A 24,936-nucleotide genomic window follows, 5' to 3' on the forward strand; every position below is an offset into this window, starting at 1 on the left:
GAATTTTAACAGGGAGAAATGTAAAGTATTGCACTTGGGCAAAAAAAATGAGAGGCACAAATACAAGATGGGTGACACCTGGCTTGAGAGCAGTACATGTGAAAAGGATCTAGGAGTCTTGGTTGACCACAAACTTAACATGAGCCAACAGTGTGACGCGGCAGCTAAAAAAGCCAATGCAATTCTGGGCTGCATCAATAGGAGTATAGCATCTAGATCACGGGAAGTTATAGTGCCACTGTATTCTGCTCTGGTCAGACCTCACCTGGAGTACTGTGTCCAGTTCTGGGCACCACAGTTCAAGAAGGACACTGACAAACTAGAACGTGTACAGAGGAGGGCAACCAAAATGGTCAAAGGCCTGGAAACAATGCCTTATGAGGATCGGCTAAGGGAGCTGGGCATGTTTAGCCTGGAGAAGAGGAGGTTAAGGGGTGATATGATAGCCATGTTCAAATATATAAAAGGATGTCACATAGAGGAGGAGGGAAAGGTTGTTTTCTGCTGCTCCAGAGAAGCGGACACGGAGCAATGGATACAAACTACAAGAAAGAAGATTCCACCTAAACATTAGGAAGAACTTCCTGACAGTAAGAGCTGTTCGACAGTGGAATTTGCTGCCAAGGAGTGTGGTGGAGTCTCCTTCTTTGGAGGTCTTTAAGCAGAGGCTTGACAACCATATGTCAGGAGTGCTCTGATGGTGTTTCCTGCTTGGCAGGGGGTTGGACTCGATGACCCTTGTGGTCTCTTCCAACTCTATGATTCTATGATTCTATGATTCTATGATTCACTATTATTCATATCGGTACTGGAAGTCTTCCTAAGGTCAATAAGGAAGAATGAACTAATGAATGATTAGAGCGTGTCCAGACGAGGTGTGGGTCCCCCTAGGGGATATCATCAATTTGTCCCTTGGCACCGGGACATTCCCAGGGGAACTGAAGGAGGCAGTGGTGCGCCCGCTCTTAAAGAAAACATCATTAGATCCTTTAGATCTATCCAATTACCACTCGGTTTCAAATCTTCCATTCCTGGGTAAGGTGATTGAGAGAGCAGTTGCTGAACCACTTGGTGTGTGAAACATCGGCTCTGGATCCATTCCAATCCGGCTTCCGCGCTGGTCATGGGACCGAGAAGGCTCTGGTCGCCCTAACAGATTATCTCCGCAGGCAGCTGGATCGAGGCGGGTCGGGGCTGCTGATTCTTCTAGATCTGTCAGCAGCCTTTGACATGGTTGATCACGAACTCCTGGACCACCGCCTTGCCGACGTGGGGATCCAGGGCACAGTCCTTCAATAGCTGCGCTCGTTTCTCTCTGGTCAGGGACAGAGGGTGGTGCTTGGGGGGGGGGTGGTCATCACGCCACTTCTTGGTGTGTGGAATGCCTCAGGGTGCAATACTCTCCCCAATGCTTTTAAACATCTTTATGCGCCCCCTCGCTCAGCTTGTCCGGATTTTGTTGATGACACCCAACTCTATCTGTTGATGGATGGCCATCCTGACTCGGCCCCAGACAAACTGATCAGATGTTTGGAAGCTGTGGCTGGATGGTTACGTGGGAGCCAGTTGAAGTTAAATCCTTCGAAGACAGAGGTCCTTTGGCTGGGAAGGGACGATATGGGATTGGGGGGGGGGGACTCCCATCTCTTGCAGGGGTGCAATTAGTGCCAGCACCATCCGTTAAGAGTTTGGGTGTAATCTTTGACACCTCCCTTTCCATGGAGGCGCAGATTGCAGCTACAACAAAGGCAGCATTTTTTCATCTCCGCCAAGCTAAGCAGTTGGCTCCTTACCTCTCTCGCCCTCACCTAGCCACTGTGATCCATGCGACGGTCACCTCCAGACTGGATTATTGTAACTCGCTCTACGTGGGGCTGCCCTTGAGACTGACCCAGAAACTCCAGCGGGTGCAGAACGCCGCAGCGAGACTCCTTACGGGGTCCTCGCTGCGAGATCACATTCACCCGGTGCTATACCAGCTGCACTGGCTCCCGGTGGAGTACAGGATCAGGTTTAAGGTGCTGGTTTTAACCTTTAAAGCCCTATACGGCCTAGGACCCTCGTACCTACGGGACCGCCTCTCCTGGTATGTCCCACAGAGGAACTTACGGTCTTCAAACAAAAACATCTTTGAGGTCCCAGGCCACAGAGAGGTTAGGCTGGCCTCAACCAGAACCAGGGCTTTTTCGGCTGTGGCTCCAATCTGGTGGAACGCTCTGTCACAAGAGACTAGGGCCCTGCGGGACTTGACATCTTTCCTCAGAGCCTGCAAGACGGAGCTGTTCTGCCAGGCCTTTGGTCGGGGTTCAGTCTGACTCCCTCTCCCCTTCATAAGAACTTGCATGAAAGTGGCCTCCCAATTTTTCTCACAGGCCCATATAAGTTCAGCACAAACAGTTGGGCCTGGTGAGCATTTAAGGTCCCCAACCCTAATCTGCAGGTTGCCATCTGATTGGATTTTATTCTGATCCTGATCTGATTTGAGGATGTATTTTAATTGATTGTCTAATTTTATGTTAATGTGTTATACATTTGATGTTAGCTGCTCTGAGCCCGGCTTCGGCTGGGGAGGGCGGGATATAAATAAAATTTATTATTTATTATTATTATTATTATTAAAGGGAATTTCAGTTGGTCGAAATGAGTACAAAGTGAAAGCATTTGCCGATGACTTGGTATTAACAATTGAAGAGCCAATTACAAGTGTTATAGAAGTATTAGAGGAAATAGAACAGTTTGGGCAGGTGGCAGGTTTCAAACTGAACAAAAAGAATACTAAGATAATAGTTAAAAATATGAAACAGGACCTGATGGAAGTATTGCAGCAACAAATAGGTATAGAAGTTGTTAAAAGAGTATTTGGGAATTTGGTTAACTCCTAAAAATATTGATCTATTTCAAAACAACTACACGCTGGTGTGGAATGGTATTAAAAGAGATCTAGAAATATGGGGAAGGATGAAGTTATCATTTTGGGGGAGGATTTCAGCTATTAAGATGAATGTGCTACCAAAGATGTTATTTTTGTTTCAGACAATTCCAAGAATCAAAGGGGCAGCAATATTTAAAGACTGGCAAAAAACAATTTCAAGGTATATCTGACAGGGAAAGAAGCCGAGAATACAGTTTAAGCTGTTAACAGATGCAAAAGAAAGAGGAGGCTTTGCCCTGCCAGATTTGAAATTGTATTACGAAGCATCTTGCCTCTGTTGGTTGAAGGAATGGATGAAATTAGAAAATACGGAATTGCTGGATTTGGAAGGTTATGATAATAGATTTGGGTGGCACGCATATTTATGGTATAATAAGACAAAAGTCCATAAAGGATTTGGAAGCCATATATTTCGAAGATCTTTAATAGAAATTTGGGATAGGTATAAAAACCTATCGGAATGTAAAATACCACATTGGTTATCTCCACTAGAAGCAATGAGCATGAAAAAGGTCAATATGAGTGGGAAATGGATAACTTATGGGAAGTTAATACAAAAGAAAGGAAGTAAATGGAAAATGAAACCATATGAAGAAATTAAAGAATATGTGAATGATTGGCTGCACTACCGCCAAGTGAATGAAATGTTTAAACAGGATTTTAAAGAAAAAGGATTTGACGAAAGTAGATCAAAGTTTGAATCAGAGATATTAAGCAATGATTTTAAAATTTTGTCTAAAATGTATAAATTGCTGCTTGAATGGCATTTGAAGGGTGAGGAGGTAAATGATTATGATTCATTGGGCTAAAGATTTTGGGTATAATATACAGCCGAGTGATTGGGTAAAATTATGGAAAGAAGGCTTAAAATTTACTGCATGCAATGCCCTAAAAGAAAATGTGATGAAAATGATGTATAGATGGTATATTACACCCGTTAAGTTAGCTAAAATGTATAAAGTTAGTAATAAATGTTGGAAATGTAAAGAAAAAGAGGGAACATTTTATCACATGTGGTGGGAATGTAAAAAGGTGAAAAGCTTCTGGGAGATTATATATAATGAGATGAAAAAAATGTTGAAATATACATTTATAAAGAAACCAGAAGCATTTTTACTGGGAACTGTAGGGAGTGATATAAATAGAAAGGAATGTAAGCTCTTTTTATATGCAGTAACAGCAGCAATAATATTATTGGCCCAAAAATGGAAGCAAGAAGAATTACCAACGAAAGAAGAATGGATGAAATTAATGGAATATGCAGAACTGGATAAACTAACAGGGAGGATTCGAAATCGGCGGGACCAGAAATTCACAGAAGACTGGAGTAAATTTATGGATTATTTGAAAAGTATTTGTGAAGATCAGACGACGTTTGTAGGTTTGCAAGAAGTTTTGTGAGGAATATTATTGGAATTATTGCAAAAATGGATAAGGGGGAGGATGATTAGTTTGGATATTTAAAGGTAATATAAATTTAAGAAATGCATAAGATGTGGTTAAAACTGTGGATTATCAGAGGTGCTGATGGAAGTCCAAAAAGATTGTATAAGTCATAAAGTTTTGTGGTATGTATTATAATTTATATGTTAAAATTAATAAAAAATATTATTAAAAAAACAAAGTGTCGGTGCTGACCTTGAAAGACCTCAACGGCCCAGTAGACCTGAAGGAGCGTCTCCACCCCGGACGCCGGGATCCCTCTCCCGCGGGTCTTCTGGTGGTTCCCTACCTGCAAGAAGCAAGGTTACAAGGAACCAGGCAGGGGGCCTTATTTGTGGTGGCGCTCGCCCTGTGGAACACCCTCTCATCAGATGTCAAGGAAATAAGCAACTATCTTACTTATAAAAGACACCTGAAAGCAGCCCTGTTTAGGGAAGTTTTGAATGTTTCATGCTGCCTTGTGTTTTTAATATTCGATTGGGAGCCGCCCAGAGTGGCTGGGGAAACCCAGCAAGAAAGGCAGGGTATAAATAATAAATTATGATGATGATGATGATGGTGATGTTTGGGATGAAGCATTTTTGTTTACAGGTGGAGGTTAACGTGACCATATGTGGATCTAGTGCTCGTTCATGGAAGCCCCCACCTTAAGTATGAAATTGTGCAGCCCAGACACAACCTTGTCTGCTGTTTGTGAGATCTAGAACATCTCAGGACAGGAGATGTACACAAATCACTTTTAACAGTAAACAGTCGAGGGAACCCGACTCTCTATGAGAAAAGCCTCACACAACACAGCAGAGAAAAATTTGGCATACAGAGAGAAGTATGTTGCAAACCGTATGCATGGTAAGACTGCTCTCATGGTAAGACTGCTCTCTAGCTGGGGATGCTAGCGGCGGAATCGGAGAATGCAAGGATAATGTGGAGATAGTGATTTAAAGAAGTCGAATTATAGCAGAGGGAAGCAAGTATATTTGTTTTCAATGGTTTTGAACTGTGTTTTTTTCCTCTCTCTCAATTTCATTTCATTTTTTTTTCTGTTGATGTTCTATTTTTGCTGTATTATTTAAATAAAATTTTTTTGAAAAAAAGGAAATAAAAGAAAAAGAAAAAGGAGGGGGAACACCACCAATTTTCAGATACCTGACTACCGTGTAGAAGACACCCCCATGTATAAGACGACCCCTCTTTTTTGAGCCCAAAATTAAGAAATAATTAATTGCAACATTCCATGCATAAGACGACCCCCAATTTAAAACTTAAAAAATTGGGGGGGGGGTATAGTCTTTTACACGGAAAAACACAGTACTTAAGTCTTGGATCAAACTGAAGTGCTTGTGATTGACAGCATGCAAATCCTGATGGGTTAGTATGGAAGAGTAGGCGTGAAATTAGGGGTCATAATTTGGCTTTCTGAATTCCAGAACCGAGTGGTCTGCGAAGTGTTTACCATGACTCTTCTGTTCTAACAGACCTCGTCACATCCAGCAACCAATGGGTGGAGATATGCACAGTAAGCTAGGTTAACAAAATGAGTAAAAAAATGGGGGGGGGGGGGCATTTAAGGCAAAAATATCCCGAAGAGGTTGTAAAGGTGGGAAAGCATACTGTGTTTTGCAAACATACACTCACCCTTGCTGGGAGAATTCAGACGTGCTGCGGAGGATGAAAGGCGCTTATTGATGACAGTTTCCCCTTGCTTGAGGTTTGCTGAGGAGGTAGAGCGCTTGCTGCCTGAAAAAAGGAATTATTACTTTAGCACAGGGTGGATTTGATTCAAGTTCTCAAACTTAATCCGTTCCAGAAATCCGTTCCAAAACCAAAGCGTTCCAAAACCAAGGTGCACTTTCCCATAGAAAGGAATGCAAAATGGATTAATCCATTCCAGACTTTGAAAAACAACCCCTAAAACAGCCATTTGACATGAATTTTGCTATCTGGCCTGCACTCTTTCTAAAGACTTGAGAAATGAGATTATCACCCCTCTTTTATTGTCCATTCTGGGTCGCCCAACCATTGCCACAGTCTCCTTCCTTTTGGCAAATCAAGAGGAGCAGATGACAGTAAAGGCTGCCAGGTTTCGAGCTGGGGCCATCAGAATAAGGTCCACTATTTGACTGCTGACTGAGGACCCTAGAGTGTGTTTTATACCATCGACTTTTGATTTCTGTTCTTTGTCTGTTGCATTGCTGTTTTGTTGCTACGGCCGATGGCTGACGCAAATAAAGATTCATTCATTCATTCATTCATTCATTCATTCATTCAAACTCTTAAGACACAGGGACAACTCCTAAAAGGATGTCTGCCTGGGACATGCAACTCTGGGGGTCTGTGATTCAGTTCATAGAAATAGCAGGGTAGCAGACTGGGTGGGTGAACAGTTAGGCAGGTAATGAGTTCCTATGGTGGAGGCAGCATCTAGCCTATATTACACCAGACACCAGAGAATATTCCAAGGGGCCATGCCTAAGGTTTCCATGCAGTGTATATAATAATCTTATGAGCAAGCAGGTCATATGAATTCTTTAGATCTCAAAAAGGAAGTAGCTGTTGGGATTTTTATTTCTCACCAACTGCAAGGAGCAGCACAATGGTTGTTGACACCATGTGATGTCTGTGAGCGTGAGACAGGAAGTCTCTGCTTGTTCTCAAGTAACTGGAGAGTTACTTTCGCTTCTCAGTTAAGTGGGTGTCGAGTTGTACTTCTGTGCTTGCTGCTCAGGAGAGCAGACATGTTGGATGAGAGCTCCATGTACAGTCTGTAAATAAAGTAGTGTGTAGACTGTCGGTTTGCAAGCCCCCTCCATAGAGGCTGGCCCCTCTCACTGTCCTCGGAGCTGGCTTACCAGTAACCTCCTCTGGCTGGTATCCAGACAGACCAGGGAGATTTTGATAGGCGACATTTTCCCAAGCGTGGGTAAAATGCACAACCCCTCCCTCCTGCTTCCGCAGGGGAAAGAAAATAAGTCAGAAATCTATTTACATGATGTTTATTTCTGACATTACAGCACTAGAGAAAAACACATGCTTTCAGTTCAGTTCTTCTAGCAAGTCAGATAAACTTCCTGAACATGCGCAGTCGGAAGGTTTCAAGTTACACTCTTCACAAAGACTTATCCAGCCTGTGAACGTCCTGGGAAACTCTTCTTTCCCACAGATAGGTGCATCATATGATGTCAACAATTTGTGTGTCTGCAGCGGTGATGTTTCCATATACTGACATCCTCCCCCATATGAATCATCGTTAGCTGCGAACAAAGCTTGATCCAGAGAAGAAAACAAACAGTTGTTATACATATAACAATCCCCTGTTGTTTCAGTTCCACCCTTGGAACTACCCGCCACTGGTTTCACCAATGTAACTCTCTGGTTGTCTGACTTCCAAGGAATGAGTGCTTCTGCATTACCTTGGTTAGGAAATGCTGTGTTACACTTTGCAATTCCCTGTTGTGTCTTTGTCTCTGATTTAGACATACCCTTAACCCGGCTTTTGTTGTCAACAATAGTAATACATGCAACAGCTGAACTAGCAAACTCTTGAGAATACCTCTTGGGTGGTACGCCCTTTGTTATTCTCTCAGACCTGCGTATGAGGTGCTGATCCTCCTTGCTGACTGGTTCATCCTTAATCTGTGAAGGTCTAGCTTTTGTGTGTGAGCCTTTCTCAATAACTGTGTCAACAGAACTCTCCGAGCTTCCTGTGTCACTTTCAGTATCACTATAATCAGAATAATCAAATTCATCATCTGAATCATCAGCAGTGGGAAATGTGTGAAAAATTACTCTCTCCTGTTCAGGAGCACTCTCTAGAAATTTTGTGAGAATCACCTGACCAGATTCAGACAAAATTACTCTGTAGAGACCCTTTTCATAACCCACAAAAATGCCTCTGGCATTCTTCACCCCATCTGGAGTTTCAGTCCGGATTTGAGATCCAAAAACCCTAAAATGCGAGACAGAAGGTTTACTGTGGAACAGCTTCTCAAAAGGAGAACTTTCCATACCTTTTGAAACCTTTCTCACCCAAGTGTAACAAAAACATGATAAAGATTCAGCCCAAAACTCATGTGGCAAGTGTGAACTCAGCAATTGTGCCTTCATGCCATTTTGCAACACTCTGTTCACTTTTACACAAACAGTTTTGTTCCATGCAGCCTGTGAAACAGCAACCTTGTGCTCTATCCCTTGCTTCTCAAGGAAATCCTGAAAATCCTGTGAAAGAAAAATTGGCTTTTCATCTGTGAAAAGAAAATCAATATTAGCATCATGAACATTCTTAACTTTATCACAAAACTCCTTAAACCTTTCCAAGGTTTCTCTGGGATTCTGCAACATGTAAATCCATACATATTGAGAAAAATTATCAACAAATACAAGATAGTATTTTGCATTGCCTCTAGAAGGTGCTAAAGGACCAATTACATCAGCATACACTCGCTGAAAAACATTGTTAATCTTTGTTGCCTTTCCTCTCGTGTCTTCTTTTGAGATACCTGCAAGAGAAAGCATTTTAGATTCACATGCTGTGCACATTTTATAGTCCGATTCCTCAAATGTCAACAGATACAGTCCATCTTTCTCTCTGGCAGAAAGAAACAGCTCTCCATCTTTGTAGATTTTGCAGCTTTCCTCATCATAGGATAACACCAGTTTCTTCTTAGTTATTTGAGAAACACTCAACAGATTGTACTTTAAACCTGGAACAAAATAAACATTGTTTATAGTCAAGTTCAGGCTTTCTAGATACACAGTTCCGATCCCGGTTGCTTCCATTTCCTGACCATTGGCCAGTTTCACAGTGAAGCGTTGCTTCTCAAACGTAGAAAACAGTTCCCGGCGTGACGTCATGTGTTGCGTGCATCCTGTGTCTATAATAAAAGAGTTCTCCACAGATGATGTGGCTTTTAGGGACATCAAAGCCATATCTGGTTTTGCCTGGGACTGGGTACGATCTTTGCTTGAAGCCTCAGGCTTTACAGAGCTCCCTCTAGCTCCTTTCTCCTGATGTGGTGTCTCCTGACGAACAGCGTTCTGAGCTACAGCTTTCTCCTCTGTAGCAATTGTAGTGGGGGTGCTTGATTTTTGAGCTTCACTCCCCCCATCAGCAACAGCCATTGCAGCAGTGCTAGGATCATCAACAGCAACATCAGCAACAGTCTCTCCACTTCCTTGTTGTGGCTCAAAGCTCCTCTCAGCTTTCGATGAGCTCTCAAGAATTTGGCTAGCTTCATCTTGGCTCTCCCCCTTTGGCGCAACCAACTCTCGGTCCTTGCTTCCCACCCCAGCTTCACAAGCTTTTCGGAGTGACTCCCAAGCGACCCTTGGTTCTTGTGCACCCTTTAGAACTGGCGCAAGATGAGCGCCCACATTTTCCGCCAAAATTCTCAGGACACGCTGCTTCAATTCACTTTGAACTGCAGCCTTCTCCCCCTGTGCTTGTACAGCAACAGGCTGTGGAGTTTGTACTAAGTCCCATAATTGCTGTCCCACCAGCAAAAATTCCATTGCAAATGACCATTCTAGCCAGTGTTGGCTATTCACTTTCTGAGAGAACAGAGCCATCTTTAACCCAAGCTGCAGCTTCAGCTACAATCTGGAAAATCCAAGAGTCTATATCTTGCTTACTAGCTGCTTTGCACTTGGCAGTCAGCCCAGCTGCCTGGAATTTTCGCTTCCACAGAATATGTAAACAACAAGCCTTCGCTGCAATCCAACAGCAATCAGCAAGCTGCACTCTACTTTGGAAAGTCCCCTTTCCAACAGTTTGTTTACAACAAGCGTTGCTGAAAAACACCCAGCCTTGCTTTCATTTTTGAAGCTTCTTTTCTCTCTTTGCTTTTTAAACTAACCAGCTCATAAATTTAGCTCAAAAAGTACTCATGACCTGTCGCATAGCAACGGAACTTCTCATCAGCTGTGGAATGCGAAGTATTTGGCTTCTCTCCGCTCTGTTTTATCCAAAACAGGAGCCTTTTTTTCTCAGGGAACCGAAGACTTTTCAATTCGCGTTCACCATTCAGCCATAAATCAGCATTGCAGAGGTCCGTGGATCGCTGCTTATCAGCAAAAAAAAGTCTCCCACCTGGTGCTCAGCCGTCTTGTTGTTGCAACCATCGGGCTCTGCTACCACTTGTCGGTTTGCAAGCCCCCTCCATAGAGGCTGGCCCCTCTCACTGTCCTCGGAGCTTGCTTACCGGTAACCTCCTCTGGCTGATATCCAGACAGACCAGGGAGATTTTGATAGGCGACATTTTCCCAAGCGTGGGTAAAATGCACAACCCCTCCCTCCTGCTTCCGCAGGGAAAAGAAAATAAGTCAGAAATCTATTTACATGATGTTTATTACAGCACTAGAGAAAAACACATCCTTTCCGTTCAGTTCTTCTAGCAAGTCAGATAAACTTCCTGAACATGCGCAGTCGGAAGGTTTCAAGTTACACTCTTCACAAAGACCTATCCAGCCTGTGAACGTCCTGGGAAACTCTTCTTTCCCACAGATAGGCGCAATCTGTGTGTCTGCAGCGGTGATGTTTCCATATACTACTGACTGTCTCTTTCTTCTGTGATGGGATACCAGAAGACGAGTGTGCTCCTCTCAGGATGGAGGGGTCGCTTATTACCGGTCTCTCTGGACTGAGGGCATTTTCCAGCCAGAGAGTGACCACCGGAGAGAAGCCTCGGTGTCTTGGGAAGGTGGCACCCTTCCCGGGGGCGCTTTCCCAACAGTAGCAAATCAGTTGTGTCAGGTGGTGGTGTGGTTGTTCGCGAGTAAACAGGCAAGACTCCGACCTGTCTTTTCCAGGCTTTATTCCTAGTGCAAACTATTTACAGTGAAGAGCATCGTAAGTTCATGTCTGGCTCAGTTGCTAGCAGAATCTGGGAGTGGTCAGTCCTTGTACCTCCGCCAGCATAATAGTTGCGTGACCCCCAACCTTCTCCTCCCTCCCTGCGCCAAAACCTACTGCGCAGAATGGGCACTGGCAAAGGGGTACTTCCCTCCCCTCCGCTTTGCTCAGGCTCAGTGTTGAGGCTCTCCCTAGCATCCCCTGGTCCCACCACCTCCTCTCCACTGGAGGTGGGGCTTTCCTCCTCGCTAGAGGAGCAACTGCTTCGCAACTGCTTCGCAAGATTTTCGGAGGTTCCCTATAACACTTGCCCTTCCACCTCTCGCCTCTGAGCGGATGGCAGTTCCCTGACAAGTTGCATGCAAGCAATTGAATGGTTAAGAGGAAGGCAGCTCTGCGCGGGTTACGGAAGGCCTCTAAGCAACGCCGTTCTAGACAGGAAGTTGGCGTTGCCTAAATCCAGCTAGTGAAGGAGAATGCCAAAGCTGGTGGGGTTAGTTCAAATAAGAGCAAGCAGGCAAATAGATCCTAGACCCACCTTCATCTGGAATTGGCGACTCTGTGAAATAAAGTTTGTAAATGAAAATCACAATGGTGAAACAAGTATGAGAGAATTCACAAGGAAAACATTCAGGAATAAGGGGCAAAGCAGGATTAAGGTTCTTAATCTGAAATAACTGGCACTCTTATCAAACAATCCGATTACGAAGTGTAACATTAATTAAATCCCCAATCTGCCTATTATTATTATTAATTACTTATACCCCGCCCATCTGGCTGGGTTTCCCCAGCCACTCTGGGCGGCTTCCAACAGGAGATTAAAAACACATTAAAACATCAGTCATTAAAAAACATAGGAAGTTGTCTTATCCTTGGTCAGAGCATTGGTTTGCCTAGCTCAGTACTGTCAACACTGGCCGGCAGCAGGCCCTCAGGGATTCAGGCAGGGAACATTCCCAGCTCTACCTGAGAAGCTATGTATTGCACCTGGGCTCTTCCAAATGCAAAGCATGGGCTCTATCACCCCGAGGGCGTGTTTCATCAAATTTGTTACAGAAATGACGGGGGGGGCACATCTTTAAAGCTGTTAAATGTCACAAATATTATGCCTGAATGCATCCTTTCGACGTGACAGCTCAGGGAAGAGACCTCGCTTGATCAATCATATAAAACCAACCCCATTTCTTCCATTCCAATGCCATTTTTGCCCTCGGAAAAAGGACTCTTTTCCCCTGTCACCTCCCACCACCACCCCTTGAGCGTTAGGACATGTTCACACACCCCACCCAGAGGTGACAATTGCTGAGCAGTTAGTTTCCAAAAGCCCATCGCCAGACTTGCCCCAGGCGATGGATGTGCAAAGGGAGCTCTCTTGCCCTTTGATGGTGGGCACTTGGGAGTTGCCTGGACATGTTTTGCCTATGCCAGGCATGTCCCAACTCAGCCCTCCCAATGTTTTGGGACTACAATGCCCATCATCCCTGACCCACAGGTCCTGTTAGCTAGGGATGGTGGGAGTTGTAGTCCAGGCATAGGCAAACTCGGCCCTCCAGCTGTTTTGGGACTACAATGCCCATCATCCCTGACCACTGGACCTGTTAGCTAGGGATGATGGGAGTTGTAGTCCCAAAACAGCTGGAGGGCCAACTTGGGCCATGCCTGGCCTGCGCTAATCTTGTACCAAGGACTTGCTTGGACATGTTTGCCAAGGTTGAACTAATGTCACCCCTCCCCTTTGGTGACATGTCAGTGATGTAATGATGATGTATCAATGATGCTGTTCGAAGTGTATTCTGGAGAAAAGAGGGAAGTTTTAAAAGTCGACGTTGCCCCATGCTCGGGGTTCTTACTCCTGGGAGGGACGACCTGAGGCGCAACAATAAAGAGCATGGTCTACTGACTGCTGTTTTGCTCCAAATTCCTGTGCTGGGACTTCCTTCTTTTACTGACTGCATGGACCCGTGGGGGGACTGGCACCCCGGCAAGGTGGACCGTCGAGGAGTCTCTCACCCTGGAATTTCCCTGATCAAAATGTAGATTAAGGAAGCTTATTCCCCCTTCAATATTAATGTTCAATGTGAATGCAAAAGACTCAGGTGTTATCAAGCACCAGGAAGCCTCGTCAAAACTCTTCGCCAACTCTTCGCTTCATCATTACACTCATATTACAAGCAGAATCTGCCAGGAGCGCCTTGCTCCAAGCCGGACAGGTTTTAACAGCGTGCAACTGGACCCGATTCACTATTTCTGAGGTAGAAATGTCTCCAGAAGGAGGCATCCCCAGCAAGGGAAATGGAAAGCTTGTCTATTTAAAAAGTTGCCCCCTCTGCCCAATCATCTTTAGTCATCTGAAGGCAGCCCTGTTTAGAAAAGCTTTGAATATTGGTTGAATCACTGTATTTTAATATTCTGCTGGAAACCACCCAGAGTGGCTGGGGAAACCCAGCCAGATAGGTGGAGTATTAATATTAATAATAATAAAAATTGTTGTTGTTGATGTTGCTGTCAGGAAAGGAGATTAGCCATGATAGCTAAGTGAATGTCCAGGCACAAACGGAAAGTTCCTCCGAGTAGCCGTTGTGGGGGTGACAAACAGCAATGGATGGCTATTTCCTCCACACACTAAACTGCGATTCCCGGAAGCAACTGGCTGGCCAATGCCCAAAACAAGATGACTAGATTTTTTGCATCTTATTGTATTTTAATATTTTGTTGGGAGACGCCCAGAGTGGCTGGGGAAACCCAGCCAGATGGGCGGGGTTTAAATTGTTGTTGTTGTTTATTAGATGGGTCTGATCCAGCAAATCTGCTCTTCTATTCTTATGACTGAGAATCAGCCATATTTAGAATCAAAGAACCAGTATCACTAATCAAAATAAGTAGATCTGACTCTGTACTCATTCTCTCCTGCAGGCCAACTTCAAAAATCAAACGTCTAACACATGGGTAGGCAAACTAAGCCCCAGGGGCTGGATCCGGCCCAATTGCCTTCTCAATCCGGCCCACGGACGGTCAGCGTGTTTTTACATGAGTAGAAAGTGTGCTTTTATTTAAAATGCATCTGTCAGGGAACTGCCATCGGCTCAGGGGCGAGAGGGGAAAAGCCGGATGGATTACAGAGAGCCCCCAAAGATCGTGGGAAGCAGCACCTCCTCAGCGGAGGAGAGTAACCACGCCTCTAGTGGAGAGGAGCTTCAGGGCTCGGAGGAGGCGAGGTGGTGCCAGGACACCTTGCCTGGGCAAAGCAGGGAGGAGAGAGGTCCTCCGTTGCCCATGCCCTCCCTGCGCAGTAGGCTTCCGCGCCTAGAGGGGAGGCGCAGATTGGGCGTCAAGAAACTACTCTGCTGGGGAAGGTTTAAGGACCGCCCACTCACAGATTCTGCCAGTGAATGAGCGAGCCACGGAATAGTGGCACTCTGCATGGTGAAGGGTTTTTGGCACCAATAACGAGGCTTTACAGCCGACCAGGGAGGCATTTGCCTGACTGCTCTCGAGTAACCCCCTGATATCCTTACAGCATCTCTGGGTTATTTGAGGGGCATAGGAATTCATTCTTTTTTTTCTTTTTATACAAAATATAGTCCGGTCCCACAAGGTCTGAGGGACAGTGGACCGGCTCCCTGCTAAAAAAGTTTGCTGACCCCTGGTCTAACAAGTATCTGTGAGATAATCGACATAGGAAAGCTATCCTGTTTTCTGTAGAAAGAGCCAGTTTAAACAGGCCACATTTACTGAACCCTTCACCTTTACTTTTAAATCAAACCACACTTCATTACTATGCTCAGTTTTTCATATATCCAAAGCTACCTTACAGGGAGCCAGACTAGTGGTCTATCTGGCCCAGCACTGACTACTCTGGCTGGCAGCATTTTAAAGACCGTCTCAAAGCAAATCCAAAGCAACTACTCTCTTTTGAACTTAAAAATGGAAAGTGTCATGCTGGTGGTCCACAAAAGAGGTTGAAAGATCTCAAGGCAAAATTTTAAAAATGTAGTATAAACACCGACAACTGGGAAACACTGGCCTGAGAGCGTTCCAGTTGGAGAACAGCCTTGACCAAAGGCATCCTGGGCTTTGAAGACACTCGAACTCAGGACGCGAGGGAGAAACGAGCGAAGAGGAAGGTGCGCTGGGCAAATCCACACCGGGATCAACTCCCACCCAGAAACCAATTTCCGCCACTGTGGAAGGACGTGTGGATCCAGAATCGGACTCTGAAGTCACTTACGGAATCATTGCTAAAACAGTGTTGATGGAAGATCTTCCTCAGCTACGAGGGATTGCCGAAGAAGAGGAGAAGAAGAAGAGGAAAAGGAGGAGGAGGAGGAGGGGGGGGGAGAAGAAGAAGAAGATAAGAAGAGGAAGAAAAGGAGGAGGAGGAGGAGATGACGACTCTGGCTGGCAGCATCTCTCCAGGGTGACAGAAAGGGCGGCAGACACCTACCTGGCTTGCCAGGTCACAGAGCCACCCCACGACCATCTCTTCTGTCGGGTTTCCAGCCGCTGGCTCCACTCCAGGGTCCAATGCAGCACTCCCTCATAGTGCTCCTGTTGAATCTATGGAGTTAGACAGAGGTAACTATTAGAGCGTTACTCTCTGGAAAATTGTTATTATTAATGCAAATAATATAATATATATACATACAATATTATAAAGCATATATATATATATATATATATATATACACACACACATACACACACACACACACACACACACACATACACACACACATTTATTAATAATAATACTAATACTACTACTACTAATAATAATATTTATACCCCGCCCATCTGGCCGGGTTTCCCCAGCCACTCTGGGCGGCTCCCAATCAATTATTAAAAACACAAGACAGTGTTAAACATTAAAAACTTCCCTAAACTGGGCGAAAATCCCTCCCCGGAGGAGTTTTAACAGGGTGGATAAAAATCAAGGTTTTTTTGTTTTTTTAAAAAAATCGGATTATTTTTTATTTAAATCAGATTATTTTTATTTAAATTGGATTTTTAAAATAAAATGCTTTTGGAGGAAAAACCTTTCTAAAGATAGTTTTCTATTTAAGTTACATTATGGTCCAAAGGCTATTCATCAGGAAATAAGGATTTGTTGAAAGTTTTTCATGTGTGCTAAAACTCAGTCTAAGGTTTTTGGGGGGTTTTTTAATTGTTTAACCATATCGGTTAATCCAGCAATCCATCCATCCACCTTTTCTTAGGGAGGCAGACGAAAGTTGTTGAGTTTTTTTGGGGGGGCAGGTCAAAGTTGTTGAAGTATTTTTAGGCGAGCAGGCAGAAATCCATCTATCCATCCACCTTTTTTTAGGGGGCAGGTCAAGGTTGTTGACTTTTTTAGGGGGGCAGACCAAAGTTGTTGAGGTTCTTTTAAGGGGGCAGGTCATAGGTTGTTGAGCTTTTAGGGGAGCAGGCCAAAATCCATCCATCCATCCATCCATCAGTCCATCCATGCATGCACCTTTTTTTAGGGAGGCAGACCAAAATTGTTGAATTGGGGGGGGGGGGGGCAGATCAATGTTGTTGAGCTTTTTCGGGGAGAAGGCCAAAATACATCCATCCATCCATGCACTTTGTTTTAGGGAGACAGACGAAAGTTGTTGAGTTTTTTAGGGGGGCAGGTCAAATTTGTTGAAGTATTTTTAGGGGAGCAGTATTTTTAGGGCAGGTCAGAGTTGTTGAGCTTTTTTAAAGGGGGCAGTTCAAAGCTTTTTAAAACAGTATGTGGTTAATTAAAAAAAATACTCACATTCCCATTTACAAAAAGAACGGACAGCAGGCTTGCTAGATCAGACCAATGGCTGATCTAGTCATCTTGTTTTGAGCACTGGGCAGCCAGTTGCTTCTGGGAATCCCAGTTTAGTGCATGGAGGAAATAGTCACAATATATATATAATGAGGGACGTGGGTGGCGCTGTGGGTTAAACCACAGAGCCTGGAACTTGCTGATCAGAAGGTCAGCTGTTCAAATCCCCAGGGGTGAGCTCCCGTTGCTCGGTCCCTGCTCCTGCCAGCCTAGCAGTTCGAAAGCACATCAAAGTGCAAGTAGATAAATAGGCACCGCTCCGGCAGGAAGGTAAACGGTGTTTCCGTGTGCTGCTCTGGTTCGCCAGAAGCGACTTAGTCATGCTGGCCACATGACCCGGAAGCTGTACGCCGGCTCCCTCGGCCAATAAAGCGAGATGAGCACCGCAACCCCAGAGTCGGTCATGACTGGACCTAATGGTCAGGGGTCCCCTTTACCTTTAGATAGATAGGTAGGTAGATAGATAGATAGATTGTAAGTACCTATTAGATTAAATGCCAGACAATCTTGCGTTTTCCCCCTCCCCAGGTCTGCTCACTTCAGCACTTTGGCAATCAAGCAGAACCCGCTGCTGGCCGAAGCCTACTCAAATCTGGGGAACGTGTACAAGGAACGGGGCCAACTGCAGGAGGCAATTGAGCACTATCGGCACGCCCTGCGCCTCAAGCCGGACTTCATTGACGGATACATCAACCTCGCCGCTGCTTTAGTTGCCGCAGGCGACATGGAAGGAGCGGTGCAGGCCTATGTCTCTGCCCTGCAGTACAACCCTGTAAGTTGAATTCCGCCGGCAGAGGCAGAGTTCTCTCCGAAACTTAAGTCGTGGCTTTGAACCGGCGCGATTCCGAAAACAATTCCGTTTTCAGATTCGAAAGCTTTGCAGCTGGCTCTTCGTATTCCGAAATGTCCAAGTCTCCTCGGAAGTGGGACGCGGGTGGCACTGTGGTGCAAACGCAGGTCCTTTACCTTTATTATATATACTGAACTGAAAAAGATACTCAAATGCCCATTTACAAAAAAAACCTGGAGGCCTTCCTAATTAGAAATTATGCCAACAGAAATTAAGAAAAAGGTTAGAGAGCATTCTTCATGCATGCAATGACAGCAGCCAGAATTTGAGTGGTGACAAATTGAAAAAGTGAAAATATTCCCACAAAACCCAATGGGCTGGCCCAAATGTTAGAACAGGGGTTGGCAACGTGCGGCCCATGGGCCAGATGCGGCCCACGAAGACCGTTTTACTGGCCCATGAGCCGTCCCCGAACCGAGCTGCCCACTTGGTGAGTCCCCCAGCACAGCGGGGGACTCGCCGCGTGGTGCCGGAAATCGTGTCTGCGCATGAGCGGATACCGAAAATCATGTTTGCGCATGTCCAGACGCCAGAAATCGCTTCTGCGCAGGCACGATTTCCCGCATCTGGGCATGCGCAGGCGCGATTTCCGGCATCGCGCTGAACCAGTCCGGCCCACGGACGATCTTTGTGGGAGTGATCCGGCCCATGGCTGGTAAACCTTGCCGACCCCTATGGTAGAATATATACAACTGGCAAAAAAGACAGAGAGACTTCGAAGATACTTGACTCAGAAGGTTAATAAAGAATGGCTAGTATTTAAAGAATATTTGAATAATGATTGGAATAACAAAAATCATTATCATTATTCTGTTGGAAGCCGCCAACAGCGGCTGGGGAAACCCAGCCAGATGGGAGGAATATAAATAATATTTTTTTATTTTTATTATAATTATTATTATTCTGTTGGAAACTATCAAGTGTGGCTGGGGGAAACCCAGCCAGATGGGTGAGGTAGAAATAAATAATAATCATCCTCCTCCTCCTCCTCCTATTTTTTTCCTTTTCCTTTCTTCCCTTTCTTAGCAAACTTTGTACAGTGGTACCTCGGGTTACATACACTTCAGGTTACAGACTCCACTAACCTAGAAATATTACCTTGGGTTAAGAACTTTGCTTCAGGGTGAGAACAGAAATCGTGCTCCTGTGGCGCAGCAGCAGCAGGAGGCCCCATTAGCTAAAGTGGTGCTTCAGGTTAAGAACAGTTTCAGGTTAAGAACAGACCTCCAGAACGAATTAAGTACTTAACCCAAGATACCACTGTATATGGAGTTTGTACATGGAGTTTGTATACAGGTTACATTGTGTACTCTTATGTACATAATGGCTGAATGTTTAATAAAGATTTTAAAAAATTAAAACAACTTTAAAAGAGGATTAAGACAGATACAACTAGTGCCAACTTGGCCCTCCAGCTGTTTGGGGACTACAACTCCCATCATCCCTAGCTAACAGGACCAGAGGTCAGGGATGATGGCAATTGTAGTCCCCAAACAGCTGGAGGGAAAAGTTGGGTCATGCCTGCTCTTAACTATTTAAATCAGTGGTGGCCGAACTCGAACCTCCAGCTGTTTTGGGACTACAACTCCCATCGTCCCTAGCTAACAGGACCGGTGGTCAGGGATGATGGGAATTGTAGTTCCCAAACAGCTGGAGGGTCGAGTTGGGCCATGCCTGCTCTAATGCAACAGCATTCAGCTCTACAATACCTTCTCCTCCTCCAGCTTCTGTTTCCGCTTTTCCTCTACTGCTACTCTCCTTTGTTGCTCCTTCAACTTCTGTTCCTTCAGTCGTCTCTGTCTCTCCTCCATTTGCTTCTCATACTGGAGTTTGGCCTTTTTCTCCTTTTCCAATATCTGTGTTTCTTTGGCCGCTGCAAATTTCAACCAGGGTGGATAAAAATGTTGGATTCCAAGCCTTTATCAGTAGAAACTGGCAACTCTCCCAGGCACCCGGCTTGGTCTCCTGTTGACCTCCCGGTCTGCTCTCCCGGCAGGGACCAGGCAGAGGTCGCGATAGGCGATCCTTCTCAGCGTGAGAAGAACACACCACTCTTTCCTGCCCCCCCGGCAGGGGAAAGAGATAAGACAGAAACGTATTTACATGGCTTTATTCCTGTCTTTGCAGTGTTACAGAAAACATGTCTGCTCTCCTCAAACTCCAGCAGACGACAGAACAAGCACTTCCTGTGCAGCTCATATTACACTCTGAGCTAATTCCGGTGCTGTCTGTTTCCCACAGACACTCCCAACATCACATGACTTTTCCAAGCAATCAGCTTGCAGCATCATTGCTTCAATATCGTAACATACTCCCCCATTTGATTCAATGTGTGCTGCGAGCAAAGCGTGACCCAGAGAAGAAAACAAACAGTTGTTATACATATAACACTCCCCTGTTGTTTCAGTTCCACCCTTGGAACTACCCGCCACTGGTTTCCCCAGTGTACCTCTCTGGTTGTCTGACTTCCAAGGAATGATTGCATCTGCATATCCTTGGCTAGGGAATGTAGTGTTACGCTTAGCAACTCCCTGTTGTGTCTCTGTCTCTGACTTAGACACAGCTTTAACCTGTCTTGAGTTGTCAACAATAGTAACACACGCTGAGTTAGCAAACTCAGGACTCTTTGGAGAACTAGTTCCAATAGTAAACAGTGGTTCATCCTCCACCTGTGAAGGTCTAGCCATTGTGTGAGATTTCCTCTCAATGACTGTGTCTACTGAGCTCTTCGAGCTATCACTATCACTCTCAGTACCACTGTAATCAGTAAAATCATCATCATCATCTGAACTGTCCTCAGTGGGAAATGTGTGAACAAATACTCTCTCCTGTTCAGGAACACTCTCTAGAAATTTTGTGAGAATCACCTGACCAGATTCAGACAAAATTACTCTGTAGAGACCCTTTTCATAACCCACAAAAATGCCTCTGGCATTCTTCACTCCATCTGGAGTTTCTGTCCTGATTTGAGATCCAAAAACCTTAAAATGCGCGACAGAAGGTTTTCTGTGGAACAGCTTCTCAAAAGGAGAACATTCCATACCTTTGGAAACCTTTCTCACCCAACAGTAACAATAACATGATAGAGATTCCGCCCAAAACTCATGTGGCAAATGTGAACTCAGCAATTGCGCCTTCATCCCATTTTGCAATTCTTTGTTCACTTGCACACAGACACTTTTGTTCCATGCATCTGCTGAAACAGCAATCTTGTGCCTTATTCCTCTCTTACCCAGGAAATCCTGAAAATCCTGTAAAAGAAAGACTGGCTTTTCATCTGTGAAAAGACAGTCAATGTTAGCATTATGAATATCCTTAACCTTGCCACAAAACTCTTTAAACCTTTCTAAGGCTTCTTGTGGTTTGTTCAACATGAATAACCACACGTAATGAGAGAAATGATCCACACACACAAGATAATATCTTGCATTGCCTCTAGAAGGTGCTAGAGGACCAATCACATCAGCATACACTCGCTGATAAGCTTTGTTTACTCTCGTCTTCCGGACATTTTTCGTCACACCTGCAAGAGAGATCATGTTAGATTCAGAAGCATTACATTTTATGCAATCACTTTCATCAAAAGTCAACAAATACAGTCCATCTTTCTCTCTGGCAGAAAGATATAGTTCTCCATCTTTGAAGATTTTGCAGCTTTCTTCATCATAGGACAAAACCAGTCCTTTCTTTGTGATCTGTGAAACACTCAACAGGTTGTACTTTAAATCAGGAACCAAATACACATTGTTTATACTCAAGTTCAGACTTTTAAGATACACAGTCCCAAACCCGATCGCTTTGAGCTCCTGACCATTGGCCTGTTTCACAGTGAAGCTTTGCTTCTTAAACGTTGAAAACAGTCCTCGGCGCGACGTCATGTGTTGCGTGCAACCCGTGTCAATAACAAAAGCGTTCTCCGCTGAAAACTCGGCTTTTGTTGACAGCAATGCTTTTTCAGGTTTCACCTGGGACTTGGTACGACTTTTGCCTGACGCCTCAGGCTTTGCAGAGCTCCCCTTAGCTCCTTTCTGTTGACGTGACTTCTTACAATTCCGCTGAAGATGCCCAGTCTGTCCACAATTGTAACAACGGACAACGTTCAAAGCAACAGCCTGTTCTTCTCTTGCAATAGCAGTGGGGGTGTCAGAACTCCGAGCTTCTCTCCCCCTGTCCTTGACATCTATTGCGGCAAGTCTGTCTCTTTCATTCAGTATTCTACGCAGCGTTTCCCAAATATCTCAGGATATTCCAAATCCTGAACATGTGCGAGCTGATCATCTGAGACACACAGAATTATGGCCGTCCTGGCTCTCACATTCTGTGAATTCCAACCTGGCGTTGGTGCAGCAGGGATGGGGTTTTCAATCACCCCAAAAATCCTCTGATTCTGTAGCAGGGCTTTCATCTTTACAGACCAAGAGGCATAATTGTCATTAGTCAGTGGAGGTGGGTAAGGTAAGCCTCCCCCCTTCTTGGTATCCATTTTGAATCCAAGCCTCAGCTCTCACTATCGAGCCTGTAAAATCCACGAGTCTTTTGGCAGCTAAACACAGGCAGCTCTGGAAAGTCCCTTCCAAGAGCAGTGAGATAAGTCAAAACAAACGCTGGAATGTTTACCCAGTGTTTTTCCAGCCTCTTCACAGTCCTAGCCTCTTCCATTGGCCAGTAGATTTCCACTTCCTTTTCAAGCTAACTATCTCCGAAGTAGCTGAAAAGATTGACGTCTCGTTGCTTAGCAACTGGACATTCCAAGCTGAACAACAAGCTTCTTATCAGGGCCCTGGTATGCGAAGAATGTGGCTCTCTCTCAGTGCTGCTTTTAATCCAAAAAACAGCTTTTGTGAACCAGAGAAGATTCAAGCTGCGTTCACCCTTTTAGCCCATAAAATCAGCATACCTTGGGGGTTCCGTTGCTCGTTAGCTTATCAGCAAAAACTGATTCCTCCGGTGCTGTGCCGGTCTTGAAGCCTCCATCCGCCCGCTACCATATCTTCCTTTATCTTCTAGCAGAGGTTGAAGTTACGATCCACCAACCTCTCCTGCAGCTTTCATGGATCAAAACCATCGGCTTCATGCTACCAGATGTTGGATTCCAAGCCTTTATCAGTAGAAACTGGCAACTCTCCCAGGCACCCGGCTTGGTCTCCTGTTGACCTCCCGGTCTGCTCTCCCGGCAGGGACCAGGCAGAGGTCGCGATAGGCGATCCTTCTCAGCGTGAGAAGAACACACCACTCTTTCCTGCCCCCCCGGCAGGGGAAAGAGATAAGACAGAAACGTATTTACATGGCTTTATTCCTGTCTTTGCAGTGTTACAGAAAACATGTCTGCTCTCCTCAAACTCCAGCAGACGACAGAACAAGCACTTCCTGTGCAGCTCATATTACACTCTGAGCTAATTCCGGTGCTGTCTGTTTCCCACAGACACTCCCAACATCACATGACTTTTCCAAGCAATCAGCTTGCAGCATCATTGCTTCAATATCGTAACAAAAAATCAATGATTTTTTAAAAAACAAAATTTTAAAAATCACATTTTTTTATTTAAATCGGGTTTTTTTAATTTAAATCGGATTTTTAAAATAAAATGCTTTTGGAGGAAAAATCATTCTAAATCTTTTCTATGTAAGAGACATTCTAGCCCAAAGGCTATTCATCAGGAAATAAGGATTTGTTTTAAGTTTTTCATGTGTCTAAAACTCAGTTGTTTTTTTAAAAAACTGTTTAACCACATCAGTTAACAAACAGGGAGGCATATGTTATAATGCTACTGTTTTGGTTAAATAAATTGTTTTAATTGTTATGAAGGAAATGATTATTTTTCTCCTTCCAATCTAGTGCAACAGAAAAGCTGTCCAAATAGAAGCAGTTAACTTATTAAACCTCACCATCATTTCATCAATGTATTTCTAATAGTAGAACCAAATCAGTTATTTTTTATATAACTGTCAAAACCACTCTGAAAACTTATTCTTCCAAAAAGAAAACCTTCCTCTGCTTCTCCAGATTAAGAGGATGCCAGGAAGATTAAAAAAAAAAAAGATTTAAATCAAGTCTTACAGACTAGCGATTTAAATCAGGTCTGACCGACAAGTGGTTTACCGGTAAATCGTGATTTAAATCGATTTGAATGGTAATCAAATGTCTGTATTTTTAAATATATCCCTACTGTGCTGCTTCTTGCGCTCCTCTCTCCGCTCCCTGGCCAGCCTTTGCCTCTCTTCTGTTCTCAAAGTGGACCCATCAATCACTGGAAAGGATGGCAAAGTTGAACTGGTTACAGGGCTGAGGTTTCTGGTGGAACAAGTGACCAATGGGCGCAATTTTCTTTTCCCAGGAGTGCAACTCCAGCCTGACGTGCAGGGATACTGGTTAACATGGGAATACATGCGCCAGGGCATGGTGGATAAAAATCAATGGTTTTTTAAATTTAAATCGGATTTTTAAAATAAAGTGCTTTTGGAGGGAAAATATTTCTTTCTTTTTTCGTGTAGAAGACAACCCCCAATTTTAAACTTTTTTTAAAAATGGGGGGGGGGGGAGGATATAGTCTTATACATTATATGTATGTCGTTTTTAAATAAACTCCATTTGTTGAAAAAGACTTGTTCTACATGGTCTCTTATTCTTCCTGATACCTTGGCTAATTCTGCGCACTCCATTAACTTTTGTTGCCACTTCCATTTTGATGGTCCTTTTTCTCCCTTCCAGTCTGATGCTATTAAGATTCTCGAGGCCACTGTTGCATATAGAAATAATTCCCTTGCATTTTGGGGGATATCGGGTTCACAAAACAAAAACGGCATCCTCATCGGCCCAAGCAGACCAATTCTTACCAAGCTTTGGAAAAATGTCACAATGAGAAACTTTCGAGAAGAGAATAATAATAGAATAATAAATTATTGTTTATACCCCGCCCATCTGGCTGGGTTTCCGCAGCCACTCTGGGTGGATCGCAACCAAATATGAAAAAAACAAGACAGCATTCAACATCAAAAACGTCCCAAAACAGGGCTGCCTTCAGATGTCTTCTTAAAGTCCGATAGTT

General features: G+C 44.4%; 1 protein-coding gene across 1 annotated transcript in view; it reads right to left on the minus strand.

Moving 5' to 3' along the window:
* Nucleotides 1–24,936, minus strand: part of LOC310668765 (ensconsin-like) — a gene marked incomplete at its 5' end in the record, with an annotated part of 148,939 nt that overhangs the window by 66,040 nt on the left and 57,963 nt on the right. Inside the window, 6 exon segments of the mRNA XM_083422097.1 lie at nucleotides 6,011–6,112; nucleotides 11,761–11,781; nucleotides 15,667–15,677; nucleotides 15,679–15,770; nucleotides 19,600–19,763; nucleotides 24,058–24,138. Of these exon segments, the coding sequence (XP_083278223.1) occupies nucleotides 6,011–6,112; nucleotides 11,761–11,781; nucleotides 15,667–15,677; nucleotides 15,679–15,770; nucleotides 19,600–19,763; nucleotides 24,058–24,138 (471 nt within the window).

The sequence above is a fragment of the Podarcis tiliguerta genome (assembly GCF_965153285.1).
Source record: "Podarcis tiliguerta genome assembly, chromosome: W".
Classification (NCBI taxonomy): Eukaryota; Metazoa; Chordata; class Lepidosauria; order Squamata; family Lacertidae; genus Podarcis; species Podarcis tiliguerta.